At 49.7% G+C, this 22,043-nt stretch overlaps 2 protein-coding genes, 1 long non-coding RNA gene and 1 other non-coding gene across 7 annotated transcripts; 2 read left to right on the forward strand and 2 right to left on the reverse strand.

Moving 5' to 3' along the window:
* The first annotated feature begins 290 nt into the window (after window positions 1-290).
* LOC100274536 (uncharacterized) lies at window positions 291-4,778 on the forward strand. Of its 3 annotated transcripts, XM_035966785.1 has the most exons (9): window positions 291-752; window positions 940-1,156; window positions 1,258-1,376; window positions 1,682-1,780; window positions 2,032-2,085; window positions 2,180-2,278; window positions 2,390-2,497; window positions 2,587-3,909; window positions 3,977-4,778. In XM_035966785.1, exons 1-8 carry the CDS (start codon window positions 366-368, stop codon window positions 2,920-2,922), a joined length of 1,419 nt encoding a protein of 472 aa, XP_035822678.1. In that variant the 5' UTR covers window positions 291-365; the 3' UTR covers window positions 2,923-3,909; window positions 3,977-4,778. The 3 variants fall into 3 exon arrangements, with proteins under 3 accessions (XP_035822678.1, NP_001307049.1, XP_035822679.1); NM_001320120.1 differs by lacking the exon at window positions 3,977-4,778 and having other exon boundaries at window positions 310-752; window positions 2,587-2,999; XM_035966786.1 differs by lacking the exons at window positions 291-752; window positions 940-1,156; window positions 1,258-1,376; ... (2 more) ...; window positions 2,180-2,278; window positions 2,390-2,497 and having other exon boundaries at window positions 2,736-3,909.
* A 652-nt stretch (window positions 4,779-5,430) lies between these two features.
* On the reverse strand, window positions 5,431-14,826 carry LOC103654341 (uncharacterized). 2 transcript variants are annotated; one of them, XR_002269256.3, is made up of 6 exons: window positions 14,695-14,826; window positions 12,770-12,835; window positions 12,219-12,298; window positions 6,585-7,566; window positions 6,250-6,487; window positions 5,431-6,082 (listed from the first exon to the last, which is right to left on the reverse strand). It is a non-coding gene; the product is annotated as an uncharacterized lncRNA (long non-coding RNA). The 2 variants fall into 2 exon arrangements; XR_002269255.1 differs by lacking the exon at window positions 5,431-6,082 and having other exon boundaries at window positions 6,084-6,487.
* A 1,935-nt stretch (window positions 14,827-16,761) lies between these two features.
* LOC100304397 (uncharacterized) lies at window positions 16,762-18,345 on the forward strand. Its single transcript, NM_001165833.1, has one exon. The coding sequence runs from the start codon at window positions 16,839-16,841 to the stop codon at window positions 17,796-17,798; it is 960 nt and encodes a 319-aa protein (NP_001159305.1). The 5' UTR covers window positions 16,762-16,838; the 3' UTR covers window positions 17,799-18,345.
* A 642-nt stretch (window positions 18,346-18,987) lies between these two features.
* On the reverse strand, window positions 18,988-19,068 carry TRNAA-AGC (transfer RNA alanine (anticodon AGC)). Its single transcript has one exon. It is a non-coding gene; the product is annotated as a tRNA-Ala (tRNA).
* Window positions 19,069-22,043: the final 2,975 nt, after the last annotated feature.

A 22,043-nucleotide genomic window follows, 5' to 3' on the forward strand; every position in this document is an offset into this window, starting at 1 on the left:
ATTATTGACCTGCAGGTGGGGTCTATCCTCATTTTTGTGAGAGGCTGCAAACGGCCTGGTTTGCAGCCCGGCTGCAACAAATTTTTTTCCATTGCCTAAGCTAACAACATGGCGCATTTCTGAGATCTACATTCCAAGTGTCTTGAGTAGTGCTATCAGAACGGTGTGCTATGGGCCTCGGCCCTGTGGCTGTCGGACCACAAATCAACCGACGGGCGTCCGGCCCATAGCCCCCTGACTGTGACTGCACGATCAGGAAGGAGTACAGGACCAAAATCTTGTCGTGAAGCACAGGTGTCGCAAGCCACACATTTTTCTTCCTCACTCCTCACACAGTCACACTGTCGACCGCACCACGAGTGGCCATGCTCCAACTCGCCCCCACGCCGCTGCCGTCGCCGGCGGCCGGGCGTAGGCCTCGACCCTCCTCCGCATGCATCTGCTGCTCGAGCGTACGCGCGCTGGAGGAGGCGAAGCGGGTGGTGCTGGTGCGGCACGGGCAGAGCACGTGGAACGCCGAGGGCCGCATCCAGGGGAGCTCCGACGCCTCCGTGCTCACGCCCAAGGGGGAGGCCCAGGCCGAGACCTGCCGCCAGATGCTCGCCTCCGACTCCTTCGACGCCTGCTTCACCAGCCCGCTGGCGCGCTCCCGCCGCACCGCCGAGATCATCTGGCAGGGGCGTGGGCGTGGGCGTGGCGACGGCCTCATCCCGGACCCCGACCTCCGCGAGATCGATCTCTACTCTTTCCAGGTCTCAATTCCTCTCCTCCTTTTTTCTCTCGTCACTGTTTAGTTTGTGCAGTGCTGGCAGACTGCTCGTGTGTGGCAAACTGGCAATGCCTGCCCAGTTCCGTCTGCTTGTTACTTCCTCGATGCGATGCTCGCCATGTGCTCGTGGAAACGCCCTGTAGTAACGGTCCGGTGATCCTGGTCTCCAGGGACTCCTGAAGCGCGAAGGGAGGGAGAGGTACGGTCCTCTGTACCGGCAGTGGCAGAAGAACGCGGCCGAGTTCAGCATCGACGGCCACTACCCGGTGCAGGAGCTGTGGGACCGCGCACGGAGCTGCTGGGAGAGGATTTTGGCGCACCGGGGCAAGTCAGTGCTCGTGGTCGCGCACAATGCAGTGAACCAGGCACTTGTTGCCACCTCTTTGGGTGGGGTGCATCCTGCATCCGAGCGTGGGATCGGAGTTCATTGCGTGTCTAAGTGTGATCGAAGCTGATTTCGTGCTTTCCTCACGGTTCATGATGTTTAGGGCTTGGCGCGGAGCACTTTCGGATTCTGCTCCAGAGCAACTGTGGCGCTAGTGTGCTGGACTTCACCCCACGGGCTGGGGGAGGTCCTCCTACCGTCTGCCTTAACCGCTTAAATCAGGTGAGTGTAACTTTGTTCTCGTCGCTGACTGACTCGTATGATCGTGTCTTCCCGGTATTCTTAGCAAACATTAACAGGAACCATTTACATGATTATGTTATTATTATTATTATTATTATTTTCGTTCAAAAAGATGAATATTCTCATAAGGAGCAGCATGTACCACTTAACCAGGTCTGTTAGCATTTCCGCTTGGTAACAACTTGGAGATCAAAGAAATTTCACCAGACAATACAGGGAAAATGGAAGGGTCAAACAATTAAAACATGGATTAATCTGCCCCCAAACTGTATCTTGTAGTACAGACCCCAAACTCTCCTGTCGCTGGGGGAAGTTCTGCGGGAAGAAAGACGAGCAAGAGGATCATTCTGGCCTGTCAAGGGGCTACACAAAGCAGTTCTGAGGTATGGTTTTTTTTTTTACTTGTTCGTGCTCGTATCCTATTCCCATCATGAGGAAGCACTAACGGATTCGTTTGGCATACCATTCTGTATGTAATTCCTGAAACTGCCATCTGAAAATTGAGCGCGTCAGTCCAGCCCACAGCCCAGCCCAGCTTGGTCTTGGTTGGCAATTGGCATGAAAACTGGAGAAACAAACGCATCCCTAATCTTAGTGATGTACACCGTTAATTGTCCATTGCTTTGGGTTCCAGATTAGCTTGGGTGGAACGGGATATGCGCCGCTGAACATGCTCGGGACTATACAGGCACGTCGCTTTATTTTTCCTGCTCCTGCGTCATAATTTTGCTCCCAACGCAACAGCTGAGCTCATCTACGTACGTACGGGCAAATGCTTTCAGTCTCAGAAGACTGCGGAACTACTCCTGGATTTGAAGGTCGACAGCATCGTCTGCAGCCCGCAGGTGGCAGCTGTTGATGCCGCGACTATCATATGTGAGGTGGCCATAATCTTCTGAACTGGAACATTGAGTTCTTTAAACTGTGTCCCCCTTTTTTTCCTTCTGCCTGTTTTCAGCCTATTTTGTCTGATCGTATGGAATGAATCGCAGGTCCAAGAAGCTGCAGATTGCTTAGGTGCTGATTGCGTGCCTCGTTACGTGGAAACGAAAAGGTTGATAGAACTTGAGATTGAAGACGCCTTTCAAGCAAAGCAGAAGGTTGATAGAACTATGATTTTTTTTTGTTAAATTATACCAACGTTATTATTCTTTTGAGCAGTCGATGACTCTCTGTTTCTGTTCTTCAGAGATTTGGGGACATAGGCGGCGGCGGCACGGAGTACAAATCACTGGAGCGAGTATGGGCTCGGTCCGAGGATGCATGGCAGGCACTGCTCAGGGAGTTGCCAGATGACACATCGGAGCGTGTTGTTGTGGCCGTAGGTCATCCTGCCATTCACCTAGCTCTAATCTGCCGGTGCCTTGGTTTGCCGATGGAGTATCTGTCTTCTTTCCACCTGGACGAAGGCAGCGTCAGTGTGATCGATTTCCCAGACGGACCGAGAGGAAGAGGCGTCGTCAGATGCACGAATTACACGGCCCATCTGGGAAGATGGGCGATACCCATTACACGGCCCAACTGAAAATGACTAAGAATTCTAATCTAACATGCTAGTTCCCCTCTGTATAGCATAGCATCACCATACCGATGTACGTACATATATAAATCTTGATCTCAGTATGTCACCAAGGCAAATGATGAATATGTCTATTCGGATGACGTCAAGTGGTTATCAGTTCAAGAGAAGAGAGACCAGACCGATGGATTCCGTTTCGTGTGGCATACAGGACAGGACAGGAAGAGATGCTGACAAAGGCTGATGCCTCGATCTGCATGGCGGAAGAAGGTTCAGGGCTTGAGCAGGAGCATGCCACATGTCTTTTCTGCTGCCACGTGTAGCGCTTCAACTTCCAGCAGCACAGCACTGCACTCTACAGGCTGCTGCAACGCCTCGATCCCATGCCCATGGCCATCCATGTCGAGCGAGCCCACCATGCACTCTACTCTAACTAATCTAATGGAGTACTCAACGCCGCACCAGGTGTCCGGGAACCAGCAGCACGGTTACTCCGGCGATGGCCGGCCAAGAGGCACATCCGGCGGGGAGTCCGACTCCGACGACGACGCCCTCCTCTTCCTCGCCGTCCCGGCAGGCTGGCTCGTGCGCCTGCTCGCGTTCCTCGGGGAGCTCGTGGCGTCTGCCATCCTCGGCCTCGTCTTCCCCGTCGCAGCCCTCGTGGGCGCGCTGCGCGCCCTCCCCGCGGCGGCCGCGTCCAGCCTCCGGCGCGTGGCGCGCGGCCTGCTCGCCGCGGCGTGCACCTTCGCCGCACTCGTGGCCGCGCTGCTCGTGTCCGTGCTCCTGGGCTTCGTTCTCGTCCGGCGCTGCGTCGAGGGCCCGGTCACCGTGCGCCAGCAGCTCTTCTTCGACTACACGGAGGCGCAGCCCAGCGCCGCGGTGCTCCTCGGTGGAGCGCGAGGCGCCGTGCTGCCGGCGGGTCACTCCGTCAGCGTGTCCATGGCGTTGCTCCTTCCTGATTCCTACCACAACCGTGAGGTTGGCATGTTCCAGGTAACACATGTGCATGTGCATCTGACGGATCACGGCGGTGGAGTTGAACTGGTCGTCTTCCGCGCAGATAAAAGCAGAGGCGGTCTCGGCAAGTGGAGTCACCATGGCATCAGCGACACAGCCGCACATGCTTCGTTACAAGAGCGGCCCAGTCCGGCTGGCGCAGACCGCGCTGCTGTGCGTGCCGCTCACTCTGGGCATGCGCAGCGAGGCCCAGGCCGCCAGCCTCAGGGTGCTGCAGTACAGGGAAGGGCACGGCCGGCACAGGAGAACAGGGGCCATCAGAGTGCTGCTGCAGCCGAGAGCCGCGACGGTGAGCCTGCCCCAGGTGTACAGGGCAGAGGTGGTCGTGCAGACGGCGCTTCCGTGGGCGAAGAGCCTGGCGCGCGGGTTCAGGTGGACGCTCTGCGTGTGGGTGTCCTCCTCCGTGTACGCCGTCCTCGCTGTTTGCTGGGTCCGGCCTCTCGTGCTGTCCGCGAGGAGGAGGCCGTCTGGTGTTCAGGAGGCCGATGGAAACTTGGCTTCTGGTTTGGGTTTAGTAGACATGGGCGACCGCCCAAGGAAGGAGGCGTCTGATTGTCTTGCAGCGAGGTGGAGAGCGAGGAGAAGCGAGCGGAAAGCGCAGCTCCGAACGCGGTTACATGGAGGCGGCATGGAGCTGGAGGCCACTGAGGATTCAGCTTCTAGTGTTGCGGTGGTAGAGAGAGAGAAAGAGCCTGGTGAGGCCGTGAATGATCCTTGAGAATCTGGTTGTGTACAATCGTCGGTATCTGGTGGTATCAACTAATTTTAATTAAGGGTGTTTCTATACTACTCTACATCTCGAGCCATGTAGATGGATGAATGAACACTGCATACACTTCATGGAAGTTGGAACTTGTGTTCTTGTGTGTCTCCCAACTCCCAACACTTCCGTTGTTTGGGCAAAACCCTATATTTTTCAGGAAAAATTGTGGAGTGTCCCCTTGCCATGGTTGCAGAAGCTGCAAACAGGAGAGAGCATGTTTCTGCTTCTACGCGCCAGTATGTGGTAAGTCGTATCACGCTCCCAGTAATGTGCGTATCTTTTGCACAACAAATTATCTGAACCCAAATCGTTTGCTTTCCTGCAGATACGTAATATCATACATGTTCTTTGTGTTGGGTAGGATGTAGGCAGGAAAAAGACATCAGATTTGCTGGATGGGTCCTACTTACACTCTACAGGTGCTTGAAAAATCGAACGAGTTGGGGTTGGGACCATCGTGTGTGTGCTCTAGGAGAACTGATCTGTTAGATAATCTCAGTTGGTCCTATACTTCTTACTCATCTACATCTACTGAAACCTTTAATTTCTAGGACAGGGTTCTTGTGTGCCACAGCCCACAGCCACAGGCAACTGATCTGCACTTCTTGGTATATGCACGCAAATACTTCGTGGGAACAAACAATGGAGGGACAGAATCATACATTGAGCACTGTACAACCATGTTAGTGTAAAAGGATTGCTAAGCTCAGGGCCAAGTGGGGCTCCCATGATTTAATGGAGACTTGGCATGCTGGCCAGAAGACTGTACTGTTTTTTTTTTTTTTTGTGCTGTTTCAACTAACAGCTACTAGCTCTGATTGACCACCTGTTAGTTCTAACTTCCTGGTGAGAAACATGACACTTGGAATTTGGATATCTGGAACTGTAACTGTATGCATGCTGGTTTTTTTCTCTTCTACCTTTTAGTTTGGTGAGATACTTGAGACTACAGAAAGTCTGTGCACCATCTCCTCTAGCCTCAACTGCCTTGCTGCTGTCAGATGGGACAAAACAAGGACCCAGCACTCCAGCAGTAGTAGGTTGGCGGTAGAGACTAGAGAGACCTCCTCTGTCAAGTGTCAACCTATGCGTTTATAAACATTTTTTTCATCCCCCTAGCTCAACAGGTACAAAAAAAAAGGATATATATGCGTTTATAAAACATTTTTTAGTATGTTGATTTGTTAAACAGTGTTTGACATTCCTCACTTCCCAGATCGGATTGATCTAAGGAACCCGTTCAATAGCAGCAGGACCTCGCGCAGATCGATCCAGCATCAGCAGTAGGTGGTGACTAAAACTAGGACCAACTGGCTCGCTCTTGATGCAGTGGAAGCTTCCCGCTCTCTGATTAAGATCTACAGTGGAAGACGACGACAAATGCAGCTGGAAAACGAACAGGATTAAGAATTGGTTTCGGACGTCGCCGTCGAAACCAATTCTTAATGTTTTATTTTATTAATGCAGGGTTACGAAGCAAAGTCAATAAACGAGCCATCGTGCACACAGTATTTAATGTTTTTTTTTGGTTTAATGCTGCTGGGATCAAGCACCTGGTTTTGCCGGCATTGTCGGAGATCGAAGCCGATCGCTTTTTTATGAGCTTTTCACGAGTTGCTTTGTGATAATCTGCGGGCGGTCATGGATGGTGGCCGGCAGTTAGTACTAACTGGTAGTTGGGCGTCGACGCGTGCGCTCATCGTCATGCTGCTATTGCTGCGTGCGTGTCCGCACTCTGCCATCATTTCATCTGCCGTCCTGTCCAGCCGACACCCCGCTGCGTGCTGTGTGCTGCTCAGAAGAAGAAGAAAAAAAAAGGACGAATTCCATGAACATGAGCATGGCAAAATTGGGTAGCACTTGGGGTCACGAAGGGCGTGTCATGAACCTTGTTCTTCCCGGATTGTGCCTCTCGTGTTTTTCTTGCAAAAAGAAGTCATAGAAATTCCATTAAAGAGGATTTGGAGAGATGCGTGAGAAGATCGGGCGAGAGATGGTATTATTGAACTTACACTTGCGATGATGGATCAACCCGAGGTCTTAATCTTCCGTCGTCCATGCATGCACGGATGAAACGATGCAAATCTAACCGAAAATATGCCCGAACCTCTATGCCATACGCTTTTAGGCCACACACGTCCGTGAAAATGTGAGAGTCGACTCTGATACTATTTCTAACATCCCATATACTCTCGTACTGATGGTACTTACTTCTGTCAGATCTCTAATATCATAGACCATCCTCACAGACAAATACGAGTCTTTTATACGTACTTTTTCTTCACTCATTCGCACTCGAGAAAAATTCTCGGTCGCCCACCTATCGCTAAATTGGATAGTTTATTAATTTTATTATCTCTTCTGTCAGAATATCACAACATTTGATGGTTTAATCTTCGCATGCTAATAGAGAAATTTTCGCACGAGAAATTAGGAATCAGATCTCGACTAACACTACTTTTCGACACCCCCGCGTTACTCTGTATAGAGAGACTTTTTCCTATATATGAAAAAGTTAAGATACTCATAAAAAGAATCATTTTCATGCACCCAACTATTATGGTTTTTTTTATGATCAAACTTTAGAACCAGATTCTTTGAGTACTAAATTATTGATACTGGATTTTTTTTGCGACTGGTAGGACCTAGTCGATTTTTAAATACGGTTTTGTATTTTCTAAATATAATAAAACCCGGCTTATTTTCTAAAGAAACATAGCCAGTTTGTTCTGGATAAAAAAAATATGAAACTGATAAAAAAAATTAAGGCGGTGCGAGATTTGGATCTTGTCTATACCTGTCTCCAATGTTTTAGTGCGAAAATGTGCTACGAAGGAAATGAAAAGGCAGGGATGCTCTCCCCCGAAATTCTACAAAAATAGTGCAAAATGGCGATTTAAATTATAAAATTGCAAAAACTAAGACATATATATATATAATACGACAGGTATAACGGCAGCCCTAGGCTTCCAATATTTAAAGAAAGCTCTGGCCGACCATCCCTACAACGTGGTTCAACCTAGCGCGTCGACTCAACCAGCCTGTCGGGTGCGCCACCCGCCTCACGTCTGTGCCCGCAAAAAAGAAATGCATGTGAAAGGGAATTAGGCTTACACCTAATTCCTAGTTGTTTTTGGTGGTTGAATTGCCCAACACAGATAAATGGACTAACTAGTTTGCTCTAGTGTGTAAGTTATACATGTGTCAAAGGTTCACACTTAGCCAATAAAAAGACCAAGAATTGGGTTCAACAAAGAGAGCAAGGGATAACCGAAGGCACCTCTGGTCAGGCGCACCGGACTGTCCGGTGTGCCACCGGACAGTGTCCGGTGCACCAGAGGATTCCAGGCCAAACTCATCACCTTCGGGAAAATCCAGAGGCGCTCCGCTATAATTCACCGGACTGTCCGGTGTACACCGGACAGTGTCCGGTGCCCCAAGGAAGAGCGGCTCTGGAACTCGCCAGCTTCGGGAATTTGCTCCGCTATAATTCACCGGACTGTCCGGTGAGCCAGCGGAGCAACGGCTACTTCGCGCCAACGGTCACCTGCAGGCGCATTTAATGCGCGCAGAAGTCAGACACGCGCGAGACGGTGCACCGGACAATCTACAGTACTTGTCCGGTGTACACCGGATAGCCAGGCGGGCCCAGAAGTCAGAAGCTCCAACGATCAAATCCCAACGGCTTGGTGACGTGGCTGGCGCACCGGACATGTCCGGTGTGCACCGGACTGTCCGGTGCACCATACGACAGTCAGCCACCACCAAACGGCTAGTTTGGTGGTTGGGGCTATAAATACCCCCAACCACCCCACATTCAAGTCATCCAAGTTTTTCCACTTCAACTACTTACAAGAGCTCTAGCATTCAATTCTAGACACACCCAAGTGATCAAATCCTCTCCAAACTCCGCACAACGCCCTAGTGATTAGTGAGAGAGATTTGCTTGTGTTCTTTCGAGCTCTTGCGCTTGGATTGCTTTCTTCTTTCTTTGATTCTTCATTGCGATCAAACTCACTTGTAATTGAGGCAAGAGACACCAATCTTGTGGTGGTCCTTGTGGGAACTTTGTGTTCCAAGCATTTGAGAAGAGAAAGCTCAATCGGTCCAAGGGACCGTTTGAGAGAGGGAAAGGGTTGAAAGAGACTCGGTCTTTGTGACCACCTCAACGGGGAGTAGGTTTGCGAGAACCGAACCTCGGTAAAACAAATTCACGTGTCACACTCCTTATACGCTTGCGATTTGTTTTGCACCCTCTCTCGCGGACTCGATTATATTTCTAACGCTAACCCGGCTTGTAGTTGTGATTATTTTTGAGAATTTCAGTTTCGCCCTATTCACCCCCCCTCTAGGCGACTTTCAGCATGCACGAGTCAAATACGTTTCCTTGCATGCGCGTAATTTTAGGAAATATATGTGTGACGGTTTCTATTTTTAAATGTTTTATTTCCTCCATAAATTTAGGATCGCTGCAACAGCCATACAAATAGACTCGTAAGGACCATTTTATGATATATACTGATACTAAATATGCTACATTGTGTAGATAATTATGTAATTCGGTATACTGCATAAAAATCTATTACCAGCTGCATGCACACGAATTTATGATGGAAAGAATGTGCAATGAAAGAAAATGAATTGCACACATTGAAACAAAAAATCGTATTTAATGTTTTATTTCCTTCATAAATATAGGATCACTCAAACAGCCATGCAGCTAAACATATTAAAACTAGTTTATGATATATATTGATACAAATTATACTACACGGTGTAGGTATTTATGCAATTCGATATACTGCGTAAAAAATCTGGCATGTTCACTGGTGGACGCATCTCCGGGTTGGAGCGTAAAAACCTTAAGTTTTGAGAATAAAATCCCTCAATTATAAGCGTAAATACCGAGCCAATGTGAGAGGTTGATACTCTAGTAGGTTGTTATTACGATCCTATTTTTATAGCGGATCCGAAAAACATGTCAGCCGCATGCATTTGGTTTCTATTTTTATAAAGATCCAAAAATTATGGCAAAATGCATGCATGAGTCAAACATGTTTCCTTACATACGCGTAAATTTAGGAAAGATATTGTCGGTACCCTGAAACAGGGGCACCCCTAACCACAATATGAAGGCTCTACGCCGGCGGAGAGGTCTCTAGTTGCGCGGAGACTAGTTCGCAGCCGCGCCACATCGACCGCCCCGGGGTCGCCACGTGGCCAGGGAAAGGGACGTGCTCCGGCATACACGCAGTGAGTCTGGACCTATTGCAAGGAAAGCGCCGGACCCCCGTACGTGGCGAACGGACCTCCGAGATGGGTCTCGGACCCTTCTGAGTTGGGTCCGGACTACTCACCGCCGGATCTCGGGATTCTGGGGCAAAGAATACCTAGACCCTACTCAGGAAGGGGTCCGGGGGCGACATGTGTCGAGACCCAGCTTGGTGCGAACCTGTCCACGCAACGTGGCCAGACGAAGATCTGGTGCAGCCAAGCGACCTATTGTGCGTGACGTAAGCTTGCGGGATGGGCTTGACGTAAGACCACTGAGCCACGCTGCCCTTGCATTTATTGTGGAAAAGACGCGCCGTCTGACTACCCCACTGACAGACGATGTGCCCCTTCGGCATTTAATGCGCCCTGTCCACTCAACTGGCAGGCGGCGCCCAAGCCATCTTGAAGGCGGCGTGTCCGACTATTCACGTTGGCCAACAGTACACCTGTGCCATGGCACGCACCACATCTATCATGACTCGCGCGTTACCAAGGGCGCTGCGGCAAGATATCAACATTGTACGCACTACGGATATTATGGCGCACGGAGATTACACGGGCAGGGAAAGCAGCAGTTCCTTGTTTCCATCTGTCCCTGGGCCCGCATGTCGAGGCTGAGAACCCTTGTACATGCCCCCTTTGAACTATAAAAGGGGAGGCATGCGACGTTACAACACAAGCTCAATCTTTAGGCTTAGACCCAAGTCATCCAAGACAACTCAAGCTCTCAAGCAATATAACACACAATAGAGTAGGGTATTACGCTCCGGCGGCCCGAACCACTCTAAACTCTTGCGTGTTCTTGTGCTCTTTCCTTCATCTCGCAGCAAGCAGAACGCTTAAGCCCCCTCCACATCTTAGGACTTAGGGCGGGTGTACTCCGCCACCCGTTCGGAGAATTTCCTCTCCGACATTTGGCGCGCCAGGTAGGGGGATAGGCTTTAGGTTTTTGCTTGTTTTCTTGTTCGACACTATGGTCCATATCGCCGAACATCGTGACGAGACTTCTGAAGACTTCCCCATGGAAGAGGAGGCCGCACAAGGGCCCCGCTGTCGCTCGCCCTCTGGATCGGGGAGCCGCCGCCGACGACCTGGGAACCGTCGCCACTACTCTGGATCGAGGAACCTCCGCCACCGCGCGTCGAGGTCATGGAGCTGCGACCACGGCTGGGGTCCACCGCTGCGCACGCTATGGGGCAACCGCCGTCGTCGCACGCGGCATCGCTATATATATATATATATATATATATATATATATATATATATATATATATATATATATATATATATATATATATATATATATATATATATATATATATATATATATATATATATATACTAGTCAATGGCGCGCGCCAGCGCGCGCGTGGAAATTAAATACTTATTTGTGTCTTAATCGCAGAGACAGGACAATATATTATACATATGTATATAGAGTGTCGCAGATGGTTGTGATCATTACATAATACATGGTCAGCATGGAATGTGGAGACGTACAAACAGTGTCTTTAATATCATTAGGTCTACATATATATTATGATGCATAAACAAAAGACATTTGGATATTGTTTTCCAAATAAGACATAAACGTCGTTGGTAGACAAAAGATGGTACATACAGTGACCAAGATTAGGAATAGTAGTCAGGCTGCATTATAGCCATTACAGGTTTTTTGCGTATCAGATGGATGTTGAATCCTATCATTTTTTCCCATGTACCACACATCCGTCATGGCAAGGAAAATCTTGGTCAGTTCATACAGAATGGGTTGTATAGAACGATTTGTAGTTTTGATACTTAAGTACCATGTGCAAAAAATCTGGTAGCTACAAATTAGTAGTCATAAAGCATAATGGTATAAAAGTGATTTATATGGTAAATCTTTGTAAGTCATTTTCCATTGCAGTTGTAATTTTGGTAAGTTAGTATTTGATTCTCCAAATTTTAAATTAACTTATTTGACTGTAAGAAAAGCTATTGTCATTAGATGTTTGGCATTGTTTGTTTAATTTTGAGCAACAATAATTAGCATGTGTGTCTTGAGGGCAGTTGCACAGTGGGGGGAAATAGCCTTTACATACAATGCAGGAAGTGAATGAAATAGTCATACATTTATCCTTATCGGATGCATCCTCATCGCAATCAAATTTTAAAGATTTGCGTCTAGCCCTGATTCAAAAACAACGGTGAAATGATGGATTTCAGAAGGGAGAAGATCGTCATTTTGTGCATTTTATTTCAGTACCTTTTCGGTGGTGACTCAAAAGACTGTAGATTTTGGTCTTCAATTCCAAGGCTGCCTTGAGCTTCAAGGTTGTTATGTTGCTGGCATGTAAATCAATGTGTAAGCATAGGGACATGTAAAGCTAAATAAGTTGGAAAAAATGAAGTATTAAACACGTTGAGTTTGACTTACATCTAGAGAATGGTTGTTGATAGGTTGGACAATGTTGTAGAGGGTGAAATTTTTTGTTTTGTTCTAGATAGTAGTTTTGTTGGAGTTGACGGATATGCTAGAATGTTTAATTTGTTTGATGGCAAGGATAGGTTTCTTCCATCTGAAGCTATAAATGACATTTTGTTGTAAACAACTACGAATGTGACACAATTTGAAATACGGCTCAAACCAAAAAGACAGCAGCAACGTAATAGAAGGAAGAAAGTAATATTTGCATAGGTAGTGAGAATAAACATAGTACTCACTTGTATGCTTTGATTGTTGAAAGATCCAATTGAACGTAATAGAAGGAAAAAAGTAATATTTGCATATGTAGTAAGAATAAACATATTACTCACTTGTATGTTTTGCTTGTTGAAAGATCCAATTCTTGCGACCATACACCTTAGCGCCAACACAAATAGCTACAGAGGCACGTTTTGAGCAAAAGAAAAACAAAGCATAAATAAATTAGAGTACAACCACACAAATAGACGTAATAATAGACGACTGATATCAATAAAAAGCCTAAGGCATTGCATAAGAGAAGTGCATTGAAAATAGAATATAATTACATAAATGGAGATAATAATAGAGGATTGATATGAAGCCAAAACATCCAGGTTTTAAGTAATATACACATAAATAGTAATCCGAAACATCCAAATTGTATGGCATACTACATAAGAAGTAACGGAATACAGTCACTCAAATGAAGGCAATAATAGAGGACTGAGATCAATAAGGAGGCCTAGCCAGAGCATTGAAGAGAAGAGCAACAAAAATAGAATACAACCATGTAAATAGAAGCAACAGGACTAATATTAAGCTGAAACTTTTAGGTTTTAAGCAAGATCGTCATCTACAACAGAATTTAATAATAGACGACTGATATCAATGAAAACGATAATGCATTGCATAAGAAAATAGCATTGGAAATAGAATATAGTTACATAATTGGAGATAAAAATAGAGGATTGATATGAAGGCAAAACTTCTAGATTTTAAGCAATATACACATAAATAGTAATCTTAAACAGCCGAATTGTATGTGATATTACATAAGAAGTAAGAGAATACAGTCACTCAAATGAAGGTAATAATAGAGGACATATATCAAGCAAGAGGCCTAGTCAGAGCATTCAAGAAAAGAGCATAAAAATAAAATACAACCACGTAAATAGAGGCAACAATCGAGGACTAATATTAAGCTGAAACTTCCAGGTTTTAAGCAAGATTGTCATCTATAACGAAATACTTACAACGAATGAATGTAAATGTAAGTAGGGCTTGGGTGATATAACATTTGATGATCAGGCGCATAATGCACGTAAAAAAATATATATGGGCCGAACTAAAAAGGTATTAGCAATGTAAAAGATGAAAGACAGTAACATTTACGTAGGTAGTAACAATGAACACAATATTTACATATATGATTTTGCGGCTGACACTTCGCAGCAAGAGGCTAAGTCGGAGCATTAAGAAAAGAGCATAAAAAGTAAAATACGACCACATAAATAGAGACGGTAATGGAAGAGTAATATTAAGCTAAAATATGCAGATTTGAAGCAATATTCCCATGTATAACATAATTCTTACAACTAATGAATGCAATTGTAAATAGGCTTTGGGTGGTATACATATTGAAGACCTATAAAAGGCAATTGGTTGTATCATGTAAAGCGTGAGTAAAGAAATTTTAAGAAGACAATACAATAAGATGAACTAAAATATTCCATGAATACACCCCAAAATAACATATACTGTAGAAAAGGTCCAAAAAAATAAGAAAGGTTAGATTGAAGTCTACATTTGTATGTTGGACCCCTGACCATGCCTTATATTAGCACAGAGCGAATCACCTTTTATTTTAGGGAAATGCAATACCCTAATCTTGTTTGTAAAGGGGGTAAAAAAAATGAAGGAGCATAGATATTAGGTAGCAGTCCAAATGCACGAACGCGTTTGTGGATGCGGGGCGAGCAGTAAAAAGCAAAGGCAGGTCCATTTCAGGGGAAAACACATTTCAGAGAAAAACACATTTAGGGTTTCTAATGTGGCATAATAAAAGAGATCAAAAGGCATCTATGCCTTATAGTGTAGGTAGACTAAAAAAGGGCAGCAAAAACATGCGTGCTTTCAAGTGTACATGGAGACCCCATTGCAAAGATTCAAAACCAAACGCAATGTCTCCATACTGGAAAGCAATCAGAGTTTGGGACCCTTCTACTGAGCAACGAATAGGGTAAAGGAAAGTGAAGCCTGAAAAGGATCTATTTACCTCCAAGAAACGACGGCGGCGGGGGCTGGACGCACGTTGAGGCAGCGGCGGCGTCGCTGTCGGCGCTAGCAGCGTGGTCGTTGTGGTAAGAAGGAGCAAGCAGACCGAGAGCCTTCTAGGCGGTGCCGGCGTGTTTTCCTTTTTTTTTATTGACCAGAGGAAGCTAGAACGGTAGTGGTAGAGCAAGGCACGTGCGCAGGTAAAGCAAAAGAAGCTACCGGCAGCCACGCGTACGACGACGATGCTAAACGGCGTGTAGACGTGCGGCTCAGGTTTTTCAGCTAACGTGGACCGTGCGTACGTGGAGGAAGCCGCATCGGCTTAATAGAAAGAAATACTTGAAATCTTAGACTCCGACACGCTTTGTGCCTGTTTGTTTCGGATTTTCGCAGCTTCTGGCCACCAAAAGCTGCTGCGGACTGCCAAACACTCAGCTTTTCAGCTAGTTTATATAAAATTCGTTTCGGTAAAAAACATTCAAAATCAACATAAACATATAATGAGTTGAGTCGTCGCAACAGTAGTAATCCATCACTTTATAGATCCTAAGCCCTATGGACAACTTTATCTTCCTTCGCATATAATTATAATGATACTTAGATTCTCTGTACAGTTAAATTCTCTCCACAACTAGATTTTCGAAAAAGCTGAACCAAAACAGGCCCTTTATTCATAGAGTTTAGAGTTCGCGTGGAACGAATGAATGACAGAGCCGCACTGCACTGCACGCCCGCGACATCGGAGCAACGGCCTTTAAAGCGTGCGGGACGGCGGAGCGGAACGGACGGTGGGTGTGTCCCCGTCCGTGATCCGACGGCTACCACGGCCTCCGCTAGCCTTAAAGCCGAAGCATCCTCCGGCAGCCCGGCTCCTCCTCGGCCGGCCCAGTCCTGCAAGTTGGGCCGGGCCGGGCCGACCCGGCACGGGCCCATCGTGCTTCGGGCTTAAATCTTTCGTGCCGTGCTAGCACGAATTTCTTTCGGGCCGGGCTAAAACGTGCTCACCTTTTAAAACGTAGGCCCAGCACGGCCCTAAAGCACGACGGGCTTGCATCGGGCCGTGCTGGCCCAGGCCCGGCCCGCAACTTGCAGCACTACGTGGAACCGAAGAGCCGTGGACGGAGAAACCGAGCGTGGCTGCAGCTACGGACGGAGGAACCGAGGAGCCCCTCCCCTGGAATTCACGTCAGCCCACGAAAAGCCTTCTTCCTCCATCGCTATTCCTCCCGTTTGTTTGCCATTCTCTTCTCTGGAGGATTCAACGCACACCATCTATCACATCAACCGAACAGCTGTCGGACGAGGCCCTGGTGGAGGACCTCCTCGCCGTCGCGTGGTCATTCCAGCTTCCAAGAGTTCCGCCGCTCGCAGCGCAAGGAGTCCTTCGGCCTCCAGCGCTGGCTCCAGCTCGTGCTCAGTGATGACGCCTACCGCCGCCTCGCCCTCCGGTCGTGCATTCCACGCTGCTCGCCGGCTCCTCCGCCGCTACCACGACGGCAGCAAGATCTTCCTCCGCTGCTGCTCTGTTCCTGAGCCATACGGCCGTACGTGCTGTGTACGTTCGTTCAGGACACGGTCAAGCCGCCGCCGCCATCCGAAGCCAAGGTAATAAAGAGGGCAGCGGCCACCTAACCCTAAATCGTGCCGGGCTGGCCCGAGCACGGCCCACTATGGCGTGCCGGGCTACTTGGGCCGTCGGGCCGAAAACTGGAGCACGGCCCAGCCCGCGTAACGTGCCGTGCTGGCCCGAGTATTTTTTGGTCGTGCCGGACCGGGCTTCGTGCCATTAATTTCGTGCCGGGCTCGTGCTGGCCCAACAGGCACGGCCCAAACTTACAGGACTACCGGCCCCCCGCTCCGGCAGTTACCAGTCGGCTGTCTCGTGCTCTGTTCTGCTGCGCCTGCGGGGCTTCAGTGCAGCGCGTGCGCCGTGCGGTGCCGCCCGCCAGCCACCCTCGCCGTCGGGTCGCCTTGCCACGTCGCCGCCCGCGCCCCCGGCCCACCACCTGAGGCCGGTCGCCCATCCATAACGCCCGCAGTCCAGTCCCCACCAGGCACCAGCCCACATCTCTTCTCCCACAGAACAGACTCCCACGCCGTCTCCGCCCCCTCCCCTTCACGGCTTTGCGCGCGTAGATCGGAGGAATGGTGAGCGCGTCGAGCCTGCTGCTCCCGTCGTCGGTGCGGGACCTGGCCTCCTGCGTCTCCGACGGCGCCGTCCGCGTCGCCTGCACCACCCCGGCGTCCACGTTCACGGTCTCCTCCTCCTCGCCGTCGCCGCCGTCCACGCTCTCCGTCGCCGTCTCCTACCGCGCCACGCCGCAGGTCGCGTCGTCGCCGCCGCTCCTCCTGCGCCTCACCTGGTCGCACTCCCCGCGCGGGCAGCCGACGCTCTCCTTCGCGGGGCCCACGGCGTCGTCGCCCGCCGTCCTCCTCCGGCGCCGCAGGGGCACCTACTGCCTCCCCTCCTCCTCCTCATCCTCCGCACACGCCCCGCCGCTCGCGATCTTCTGGGACCTCACAGGCGCCAGGTACGACGGGGCGGGCTCGTCGTCCCCGGAGCCGGTCTCCGGGTTCTACGTGGTGGCCGTGGCCAGCGCCGAGGTGGTGCTGGCCGTGGGCGACCTGGCGGCGGGGTTCGTGAAGGCGAAGCTGGAGGGCCAGATCCCGCGGGCGCGCTCCATCCTGGCCGTGTCCCGCGTGGTCGTCGTCGCGGCGGCGGGTCCGGGCGCCGCGGCGCACACGGCGCGGGTGCGGTTCGCGGAGGGCGCGCCGGAGCACGAGGTGGCCGTGGGCTGCTGCCGCGGGCTGGGCGGCCGGCCCGGGGAGGAGGACGAGCTGTGGGTCAGCGTGGACGGCAAGCGCGCCGTGCACGCGCGCCGCCTGCGCTGGAACTTCCGGGGCAACCAGACGGTGTTCGTGGACGGCGCGCCCGTCGACGTGCTCTGGGACCTGCACGGCTGGTGGTTCCGCCGCGACCCGCCGGGCTGCGCCGTCGTGATGCTCCGCACCAGGAGCGCGCTCGAGAGCAGGCTCTGGCTCGAGGAGGAGGCCAGGGCGCCCGGGTTCGCGCTCCTCGTGCAGGCCTTCAGGACGCCGCCTTGATCTTTTTTTTGGCCTTGGTGCTTGGTGGTGGTGGTGGATGCCATGGATAAGTTCGTTTGCACTTTGCAGCCCCCTGATTGTCGATGAAGTTGAGCAGATGCTCTGCTGCCAGTGCCTGCTGCTTCATGTTTTTCCTCTGCCTTTTGACCTGGGGATCTGGTGCCTGGTGTTTAGCAATCCAAATTCGAATCCAACAGGGCAACGGTTTGCGTTGACAATTTAGATGTTTGGGACGACACCATGGATTTCTTCATGTGGTTTATGGTATACAACAAAAAAGAGGAGAGATTGGTTTGTGCTGTTTAGGTCTTGATCAAGCACTAACTGCTTGCTTTCGAGTACACCTAGAGAAATTGATGCTCCGTATCCGACTGTATCTTGTTGCTCTTCACTATTTTGTCTATTGATGGTTGCAGCCTGTCATAATCAAGGGCCATTTTGGTTCCAGCATGTTGTTGTCATTTGATCATGTAATTTCTGCAGGGGGACACAGTGGATGTCCCTGTAATAAATTATGGCCACATGACTGTGTGTGTCTCTGTCATACAAACGCACTTGCTGCCCCCGTCACTCATGCAAGACAAGACAAGACCAGAAAGAAAAGAAAAGAAAAGAAAAAACAAGTCGGAGGAGGAGGACGAGGAGTGCAGGCTACTGCTGCTTCTCTCCTCCTCCCCAGATTCTGCTGCGCGCTTCGTGCTCTGTCTTCTTCCCCGGAGTTGTATCTAGTGCATGCTCCACGCCAAACGTACTGGCCGTAGGAACAAAGAGAGACTGGTGGCGCTGTCACCTGAGCAGCCAGGCAGCCATGTTGCTGCACCAGGAAACTGAAGGCGACGCATCCATCTTCTTGATTTTGGGTCTCTATTCCAGCTCTACAAAGCAGCAGCAGAAGCAGCTAATCTCAGTGGCTGGCCTGGGGTGGCGTGTCTATCTATCGCTGCAAGAATCCATGTCATCGTCGCCCATGACATTTGCACGCGATCGCTCCTGAATTTCGTGGATACTGATGATTTGCCAAGGATACGTACGATATGGCCACCGTCGAATCAGGAAACAACAAAAAAATCGCCATCTATTTAGGATGGTCAGGATTGCGATTGTGGCACGAATCACATGCTGTGATGGCCGCCACACCCACACCATGGACGATTAAAAACCAAAAATAAAAAATGAGATGGATGAACCATGGAGATGCGGGGTATCGATCCCCGTGCCTCTCGCATGCTAAGCGAGCGCTCTACCATCTGAGATTCTGAGCTACATCCCCTTTTCAATAATTGACGTTGTTTTTGCTATACAAATGCGTTCAACCATCGTCCATACTGCTCTACGGGCCGAATTGGTCGATCAAATTAGGTCTCGAGCCGAATTGATCCGGCCTACATCGTTGCGCTGGGCCTCCCTCCCTGGAGTGACGGACGGACCGGACCGGCCGGGCGAGGGCCGACCATGATGCGAGTGCGACGATGCCTGCCTGGCAGCAAACGCAGCAGCAGCCCTGGGCCCTGCCGTGCGTGTGTGAGTGTGTCACTGTGTCGACAGATCAGCCACGTGACGTGGATTCTACTACCAAACACGTAGGGCCTCAGATGGAGCAACCCTAGTTAGGGTTATATAGGCAAATATCTGCTTTGCTCATTAGTGGTCTTACATCTCTATATAAGAAACATGTACACCCCTTTATAATAGAGAGAAGAGAAAGATGTCAGAGACCCAACCCTATATCCTATGTCTCGTGTGTTTTCTCTATCGTGCTTATGAGAAGGGAGACGAGTCCTCTATAGATTCTTGCGTCTCTACTGCTGACGGGAGGGAAGGGAGCGGATCTGGTGATCTGTGGTAATGTAGTTCTCAACACGTTATCAGCACGCTCTACCTCGACGTTGCTGCTGAATCAGATCTGCACCAACTCTCCATCAAGCCGACAGGTCCCTCGGTCTAGCCGGACTGTCCTACGCGACAGCTAAGGTTTCTCCTCTACGTAATTGAACGGTATAATTTTTTTAGATCTAATGTTGGTGGAATCTCGTAATCGCTCCACCATATCCGGTGGGGCTCCACTCGATCTCGCCAGAGCACCAGAGTTTGTGCCCGCCTTGGTGTCGCGACCGCGCGCCAGAGCTGCACCGCTCGCCCGCACATCAGAGATGCTCACGCCGCGCCGAAGGCCATGCGCCTGAGCTGAGGCCCGAGGTCGCGCCAGGAGCCACACCCACGCCAGCAGTCACGCGGCCCTGGCAGTCGTGCCGGTGCAGGCCATGCCGACAGTCGTGCCGTGCTAGCAGTCGCGCCAGGAGCAGTGCCCGCGCCTGCAGTCGCGCCGGGGTCAGGCTGCGCTGGGAGCCGCACCCGCACTGACAGTCGTGCCAGATGAAGACCAGTTCGGTCCTATTCTTATGCGGGTGCACGAGGAGATGAAGACCAATTCAATCCTATTCTTATGGGGCTGCATGAGAACGAGGTGATGGTCGAGCGCCTGTTGCATGCGTGCATGCAAGGAGGACTCATATTCTTGTTGACCGGGCCCTGCCCCTTCTTGATCCAACGTCATGCAAGTGATGCACGCTCCCACTCCTTTTGCATGATCATATTTGACTACCTGCTACTACGGCATGCAAGATGTGGTCAGGTACTCAGGTGGATCCATTTGCTACGCGGATGAGATGGCACGATGAGAGGGAAATGTGCCCTTGGGCCATTTCTAAGTATTTTGGTGATTGAGTGCCAACACAAGTGCTTAAATGTGAATTCATGATTATGGATGGACAAAGTGCAAAACAAGAGCAAAGGTATGTTTCTAAGTCTTAGTACATTGGTTTTGTGTACTAATATACTTGTCTAAGTATTAGAAACAGAAAGAAGAGGAAAAGAGAAGAGTTGGCTGTGTACAGCCAAAAGGCTGTTTCGGTCTGGGGCACCGGACTGTCCGGTGGTGCACCGGACAGTGTCCGGTGCGCCAGGCTGCCTCGAGCGAAGTGGCCGCTCTCGGGAATTCGCCGACGGCGTACGGATAAAATTCACCGGACTGTCCGGTGTGCACCGGACTGTCCGGTGAGCCAACGGTCGGCCGGGCCAACGGTCGGCCGCGGAATCTGCGCGCGACACGTGGCCGGGCCAACGGTCGGAAGGGGGCACCGGACTGTCCGGTGTGCACCGGACATGTCCGGTGCGCCAACGGCTCCAAGTCTGCCAACGGTCGGCTTCGCCATTTAAGGAAAGAAATCTGGCACCGGACTGTCCGGTGCGCCAGACGACAGAAGGCAAGGATGACCTTCCAAATTTGCTCTCAACGGCTCCTAGCTGCCTTGGGGCTATAAAAGGGACCCCTAGGCGCATGGAGGAGTAAATAAAGCAACCTTAGAGCATTCTTGATCATCCACACTCAGTCTTTGCGCATTCGTTTGTCATTCTCAGTGATTCGAGCCCCGTTCTAGTGAGAACTTTGAGATAGTCTTTTGAGCTCGATTCTTGGCCGTGTGTGTGCGCATTTTGTTGTGGATTTGTGTGTGTTGCTTCCCTTCCTTACTTCGTGATTCTTTGTGAACATCAAAAGTGTAAGGGCGAGAGGCTCCAAGTTGTGGAGATTCCTCGCGAACAGGATAAGAAAAGAAAAGCATAACACTGTGGTATTCAAGTTGATCATTGGATCACTTGAGAGGAGTTGAGTGCAACTCTCGTCCGTTGGGACGCCACAACGTGGAGTAGGCAAGTTTTGTACTTGGCCGAACCACGGGATAAACCACTGTGTCTTCTCTGTGTTGAACTCTTTGTGGTTATCATATTGTGCAAGATCTTCTCTCTAGCCACTTGGCATTAACTGTGCTAACGTTTAACCAAGTTTTGTGGCTTAAATTTTTAAGTTTCACAGGATCACCTATTCACCCCCCCTCTAGGTGCTCTCAATTGGTATCTGAAAGTCGCCTAGAGGGGGGGGTGGATAGGCGAAACCTGAAAATTAAAACTTTATCCCCCAACTAGATCCTTTGATTAGTGGTTAGAACAAGATGAACAATTATCGGAGTATAAAAACTAAGTTCTTGCTGGTAAAGAGTATAGCTTTCAAATAAAGCGGAAGTGATAAATCAATACAACTAATAATTCTATGATAACAAAGCAAGAAAGCTTAGATGAAAAAGAGCACTAACTCAAGTTCTTTTCTTGCGGAGTGTTGCTTCACTTAAATGAGATTTTAACTTGAAGCAACACCAAATGATATGAGCAAAGAATAGTGCAAGAGAACTT

This window comes from Zea mays, chromosome 4, assembly GCF_902167145.1.
Source record: "Zea mays cultivar B73 chromosome 4, Zm-B73-REFERENCE-NAM-5.0, whole genome shotgun sequence".
In the NCBI taxonomy this organism is placed as follows: domain Eukaryota; kingdom Viridiplantae; phylum Streptophyta; class Magnoliopsida; order Poales; family Poaceae; genus Zea; species Zea mays.

Excerpts from the sequence above, each read along its gene's own strand:
- LOC100274536 (XM_035966786.1), top strand. The coding sequence starts at position 3,160 with ATGCCTCGATCTGCATGGCGGAAGAAGGTTCAGGGCTTGAGCAGGAGC. Across the intron at positions 3,910-3,976 it reads GTGAGGTTGGCATGTTCCAG|ATAAAAGCAGAGGCGGTCTC; the intron begins GTAACACATGTG and ends TCTTCCGCGCAG.
- LOC100304397 (NM_001165833.1), top strand. The coding sequence starts at position 16,839 with ATGGTGAGCGCGTCGAGCCTGCTGCTCCCGTCGTCGGTGCGGGACCTG.